At 52.3% G+C, this 6457-nt stretch overlaps 1 protein-coding gene across 1 annotated transcript in view; it reads left to right on the top strand.

The window, feature by feature from the left end:
* Positions 1 to 6157, top strand: part of mogat3a (monoacylglycerol O-acyltransferase 3a) — a 22163-nt gene extending 16006 nt beyond the window's left edge. Inside the window, exons 8-9 of the mRNA XM_054738757.2 lie at positions 4982 to 5090; positions 5195 to 6157. Coding sequence (XP_054594732.2) covers positions 4982 to 5090; positions 5195 to 5349 — 264 coding nt within the window. The 3' untranslated portion in view covers positions 5350 to 6157. The remainder of the gene's footprint in view (positions 1 to 4981; positions 5091 to 5194) is intronic.
* The last annotated feature ends 300 nt before the right edge of the window (positions 6158 to 6457 follow it).

Genomic DNA, 6457 nt, shown 5'->3' with positions numbered 1-6457 from the left:
GGACTATGGGGCTGTAGGTCAGAGGTCACACCCACTCTAACACACCTGGGACTATGGGGCTGTAGGTCAGAGGTCACACCCACTCTAACACACCTGGGACTATGGGGCTGTAGGTCAGAGGTCACACCCGCATAACACACCTGCGACTATGAGGCTGTAGGTCAGAGGTCACACCCACTCTAACACACCTGGGACTACAGGGCTGTAGGTCAGAGGTCACACCCGCGTAACACACCTGGGACTACGAGGCTGTAGGTCAGAGGTCACATCTGTCTAACACACCTGGGACTACGAGACTGTAGGTCAGATGTCACACCCACTCTAACACACCTGGGACTATGGGGCTGTAGGTCAGAGGTCACTCCCACCTAACACACCTGGGACTATGGGACTTTAGGTCAGAGGTCACACCTGTCTAACACACCTGGGACTACGAGACTGTAGGTCAGAGGTCACACCCACTCTAACACACCTGGGACTACGGGGCTGTAGGTCAGAGGTCACTCCCACCTAACACACCTGGGACTATGGGACTGTAGGTCAGAGGTCACACCCACTCTAACACACCTGGGACTATGGGGCTGTAGGTCAGAGATCACACCCACGTAACACACCTGCGACTATGAGGCTGTAGGTCAGAGGTCACACCCACTCTAACACACCTGGGACTACGAGGCTGTAGGTCAGAGGTCACACCCGCGTAACACACCTGGGACTACGAGGCTGTAGGTCAGAGGTCACTCCCACCTAACACACCTGGGACTATGAGGCTGTAGGTCAGAGGTCACACCCACTCTAACACACCTGGGACTACGGGGCTGTAGGTCAGAGGTCACTCCCACCTAACACACCTGGGACTATGGGGCTGTAGGTCAGAGGTCACACCCACTCTAACACACCTGGGACTATGGGGCTGTAGGTCAGAGATCACACCCACGTAACACACCTGCGACTATGAGGCTGTAGGTCAGAGGTCACACCCACTCTAACACACCTGGGACTACGAGGCTGTAGGTCAGAGGTCACACCCGCGTAACACACCTGGGACTACGAGGCTGTAGGTCAGAGGTCACACCCACTCTAACACACCTGGGACTATGGGGCTGTAGGTCAGAGGTCACACCCGCGTAACACACCTGGGACTACGAGGCTGTAGGTCAGAGGTCACATCTGTCTAACACACCTGGGACTATGAGACTGTAGGTCAGAGGTCACACCCACTCTAACACACCTGGGACTATGGGGCTGTAGGTCAGAGGTCACACCAGCGTAACACACCTGGGACTATGGGGCTGTAGGTCAGAGGTCACTCCCACCTAACACACCTGGGACTATGGGGCTTTAGGTCAGAGGTCACACCTGTCTAACACACCTGGGACTATGAGGCTGTAGGTCAGAGGTCACACCCGCGTAACACACCTGGGACTACGAGGCTGTAGGTCAGAGGTCACACCCACTCTAACACACCTGGGACTATGGGGCTGTAGGTCAGAGGTCACTCCCACCTAACACACCTGGGACTATGGGACTTTAGGTCAGAGGTCACACCTGTCTAACACACCTGGGACTACGAGACTGTAGGTCAGAGGTCACACCCACTCTAACACACCTGGGACTACGGGGCTGTAGGTCAGAGGTCACTCCCACCTAACACACCTGGGACTATGGGACTGTAGGTCAGAGGTCACACCCACTCTAACACACCTGGGACTATGGGGCTGTAGGTCAGAGATCACACCCACGTAACACACCTGCGACTATGAGGCTGTAGGTCAGAGGTCACACCCACTCTAACACACCTGGGACTACGAGGCTGTAGGTCAGAGGTCACACCCGCGTAACACACCTGGGACTACGAGGCTGTAGGTCAGAGGTCACTCCCACCTAACACACCTGGGACTATGAGGCTGTAGGTCAGAGGTCACACCCACTCTAACACACCTGGGACTACGGGGCTGTAGGTCAGAGGTCACTCCCACCTAACACACCTGGGACTACGAGGCTGTAGGTCAGAGGTCACATCTGTCTAACACACCTGGGACTATGGGGCTGTAGGTCAGAGATCACACCCACGTAACACACCTGCGACTATGAGGCTGTAGGTCAGAGGTCACACACACTCTAACACACCTGGGACTACGAGGCTGTAGGTCAGAGGTCACACCCGCGTAACACACCTGGGACTACGAGGCTGTAGGTCAGAGGTCACACCCACTCTAACACACCTGGGACTATGGGGCTGTAGGTCAGAGGTCACACCCGCGTAACACACCTGGGACTACGAGGCTGTAGGTCAGAGGTCACATCTGTCTAACACACCTGGGACTATGAGACTGTAGGTCAGAGGTCACACCCACTCTAACACACCTGGGACTATGGGGCTGTAGGTCAGAGGTCACACCAGCGTAACACACCTGGGACTATGGGGCTGTAGGTCAGAGGTCACACCCACTCTAACACACCTGGGACTATGGGGCTGTAGGTCAGAGGTCACTCCCACCTAACACACCTGGGACTATGGGACTTTAGGTCAGAGGTCACACCTGTCTAACACACCTGGGACTACGAGACTGTAGGTCAGAGGTCACACCCACTCTAACACACCTGGGACTACGGGGCTGTAGGTCAGAGGTCACTCCCACCTAACACACCTGGGACTATGGGACTGTAGGTCAGAGGTCACACCCACTCTAACACACCTGGGACTATGGGGCTGTAGGTCAGAGATCACACCCACGTAACACACCTGCGACTATGAGGCTGTAGGTCAGAGGTCACACCCACTCTAACACACCTGGGACTACAAGGCTGTAGGTCAGAGGTCACACCCGCGTAACACACCTGGGACTACGAGGCTGTAGGTCAGAGGTCACTCCCACCTAACACACCTGGGACTATGAGGCTGTAGGTCAGAGGTCACACCCACTCTAACACACCTGGGACTACGGGGCTGTAGGTCAGAGGTCACTCCCACCTAACACACCTGGGACTATGGGGCTGTAGGTCAGAGGTCACACCCACTCTAACACACCTGGGACTATGGGGCTGTAGGTCAGAGATCACACCCACGTAACACACCTGCGACTATGAGGCTGTAGGTCAGAGGTCACACCCACTCTAACACACCTGGGACTACGAGGCTGTAGGTCAGAGGTCACACCCGCGTAACACACCTGGGACTACGAGGCTGTAGGTCAGAGGTCACACCCACTCTAACACACCTGGGACTATGGGGCTGTAGGTCAGAGGTCACACCCGCGTAACACACCTGGGACTACGAGGCTGTAGGTCAGAGGTCACATCTGTCTAACACACCTGGGACTATGAGACTGTAGGTCAGAGGTCACACCCACTCTAACACACCTGGGACTATGGGGCTGTAGGTCAGAGATCACACCCACGTAACACACCTGCGACTATGAGGCTGTAGGTCAGAGGTTACACCCACTCTAACACACCTGGGACTACAAGGCTGTAGGTCAGAGGTCACACCCGCATAACACACCTGGGACTACGAGGCTGTAGGTCAGAGGTCAGTCCCACCTAACACACCTGGGACTATGAGGCTGTAGGTCAGAGGTCACACCCACTCTAACACACCTGGGACTACGGGGCTGTAGGTCAGAGGTCACTCCCACCTAACACACCTGGGACTATGGGGCTGTAGGTCAGAGGTCACACCCACTCTAACACACCTGGGACTATGGGGCTGTAGGTCAGAGATCACACCCACGTAACACACCTGCGACTATGAGGCTGTAGGTCAGAGGTCACACCCACTCTAACACACCTGGGACTACGAGGCTGTAGGTCAGAGATCACACCCGCGTAACACACCTGGGACTACGAGGCTGTAGGTCAGAGGTCACACCCACTCTAACACACCTGGGACTATGGGGCTGTAGGTCAGAGGTCACACCCGCGTAACACACCTGGGACTACGAGGCTGTAGGTCAGAGGTCACATCTGTCTAACACACCTGGGACTATGAGACTGTAGGTCAGAGGTCACACCCACTCTAACACACCTGGGACTACGAGGCTGTAGGTCAGAGGTCACACCCGCGTAACACACCTGGGACTACGAGGCTGTAGGTCAGAGGTCACACCCACTCTAACACACCTGGGACTATGGGACTGTAGGTCAGAGGTCACACCCGCGTAACACACCTGGGACTACGAGGCTGTAGGTCAGAGGTCACATCTTTCTAACACACCTGGGACTATGAGACTGTAGGTCAGAGGTCACACCCACTCTAACACACCTGGGACTATGGGGCTGTAGGTCAGAGGTCACACCAGCGTAACACACCTGGGACTATGGGGCTGTAGGTCAGAGGTCACTCCCACCTAACACACCTGGGACTATGGGGCTTTAGGTCAGAGGTCACACCTGTCTAACACACCTGGGACTACGAGGCTGTAGGTCAGAGGTCACACCCACTCTAACACACCTGGGACTATGGGGCTGTAGGTCAGAGGTCACTCCCACCTAACACACCTGGGACTATGGGGCTTTAGGTCAGAGGTCACACCTGTCTAACACACCTGGGACTACGAGACTGTAGGTCAGAGGTCACACCCACTCTAACACACCTGGGACTATGGGGCTGTAGGTCAGAGGTCACACCCACATAACACACCTGGGACTACAGGGCTTTAGGTCAGAGGTCACACCCACGTAACACACCTGGCACTACGAGGCAGTAGGTCAGAGGTCACTCCCACTCTAACACATTGGAGTCCGAGACCTGAACTCAAGTCCAGTCCTCCAGCTGGGACTCTAACAGGTTCTGGTATGTGTGCGTTTGTCTGGGTGGGGCTAAACCAGGTCATGTTTACCTGGTTCAGGTTTTCCTGAGTTTAGCTAATCGTTTTTCCAACTTTGGTCAAACGTAATTTTTAATAAAAACACAAAGAATATTGTGACTGATGTTTAAAAGCCTGTTAGTATTATGGGATGTCCCGTTCTGTTTTCACAGAACCGCCTGCAGAGCCTCATGGGAATATCGATTCCTCTGTTCCATGCCAGAGGAGTTTTCCAGTACAGCTTTGGACTGATACCCTATAGGAAACCCATACACACCGTTGGTACGTTTACTCGGGTCTTGCTGGGGTTTCAGAACCTCTGATATAACAGCATTGATGCAGAACTGTTGGAGCAAGTCTTTTCTCTCTCCCTGGTTCTGTTCCAGTTGGGAAGCCTATCCCGGTCTCCCAGACTCCCAGTCCCAGTGCCGAAGACATCGACCATTTCCACGGCGTTTACCTCCAGAATCTGATCGAACTCTTTGAGCAGAACAAACTCTCCTACGGTCTGGAGGAGAACCAGCACCTCACCTTCATCTGACCAGAATCGTGTTCTGGTCTGGAAACCTTCAGAACACCTGACCTCTGTGTAAACCTCATGTGACCTTTTTTCTGCATTCTGATTGGCTGAAGATAAACCCCTGAAAACTACTTGAAGATGTTCCACCATAAGAGACTGATTCCGGTCTGCCCTGGTACTCCTGAAACTCAGCTGATATTGCTCTGATGGAACAGCAGGGGGCGCCACATCAGCCTTCAGAACCAATCATCAGCCCTGAAGGAATTAGATCTGTACAGCAGACCTGTCTGGACTTCCATTACCCATGACGTTAACATGTTGCTGGATGAAGAATCATGTCACTCATGACGTTAACGTGTTCTAGGAAATTAAACGTGTCACTCATGACGTTAACGTGTTCTAGGAAATTAAACATGTCACTCATGAGGTTAACGTGTTCTAGGAAATTAAACGTGTCACTCATGACGTTAACGTGTTCTAGGAAATTAAACGTGTCACTCATGACGTTAACGTGTTCTAGGAAATTAAACATGTCACTCATGACGTTAACGTGTTCTAAGAAATTAAACGTGTCACCCATGACGTTAACATGTTGCTGGATGAAGAATCATGTCACTCATGACGTTAACGTGTTCTAGGAAATTAAACATGTCACTCATGACGTTAACGTGTTCTAGGAAATTAAACATGTCACTCATGACGTTAACGTGTTCTAGGAAATTAAACGTGTCACCCATGACGTTAACGTGTTCTAGGAAATTAAACATGTCACTCATGACGTTAACGTGTTCTAAGAAATTAAACGTGTCACCCATGACGTTAACATGTTGCTGGATGAAGAATCATGTCACTCATGACGTTAACGTGTTCTAGGAAATTAAACGTGTCACTCATGACGTTAACGTGTTCTAGGAAATTAAACATGTCACTCATGAGGTTAACGTGTTCTAGGAAATTAAATGTGTCACTCATGACGTTAACGTGTTCTAGGAAATTAAACGTGTCACTCATGACGTTAACGTGTTCTAGGAAATTAAACATGTCACTCATGACGTTAACGTGTTCTAAGAAATTAAACGTGTCACCCATGACGTTAACATGTTGCTGGATGAAGAATCATGTCACTCAT

The sequence above is a fragment of the Nothobranchius furzeri genome, chromosome 2, assembly GCF_043380555.1.
Source record: "Nothobranchius furzeri strain GRZ-AD chromosome 2, NfurGRZ-RIMD1, whole genome shotgun sequence".
Classification (NCBI taxonomy): Eukaryota; Metazoa; Chordata; class Actinopteri; order Cyprinodontiformes; family Nothobranchiidae; genus Nothobranchius; species Nothobranchius furzeri.
The sequence above is the reverse complement of the archived record's forward strand: the minus strand, read 5'-3'. Positions and strand labels throughout refer to the sequence as shown.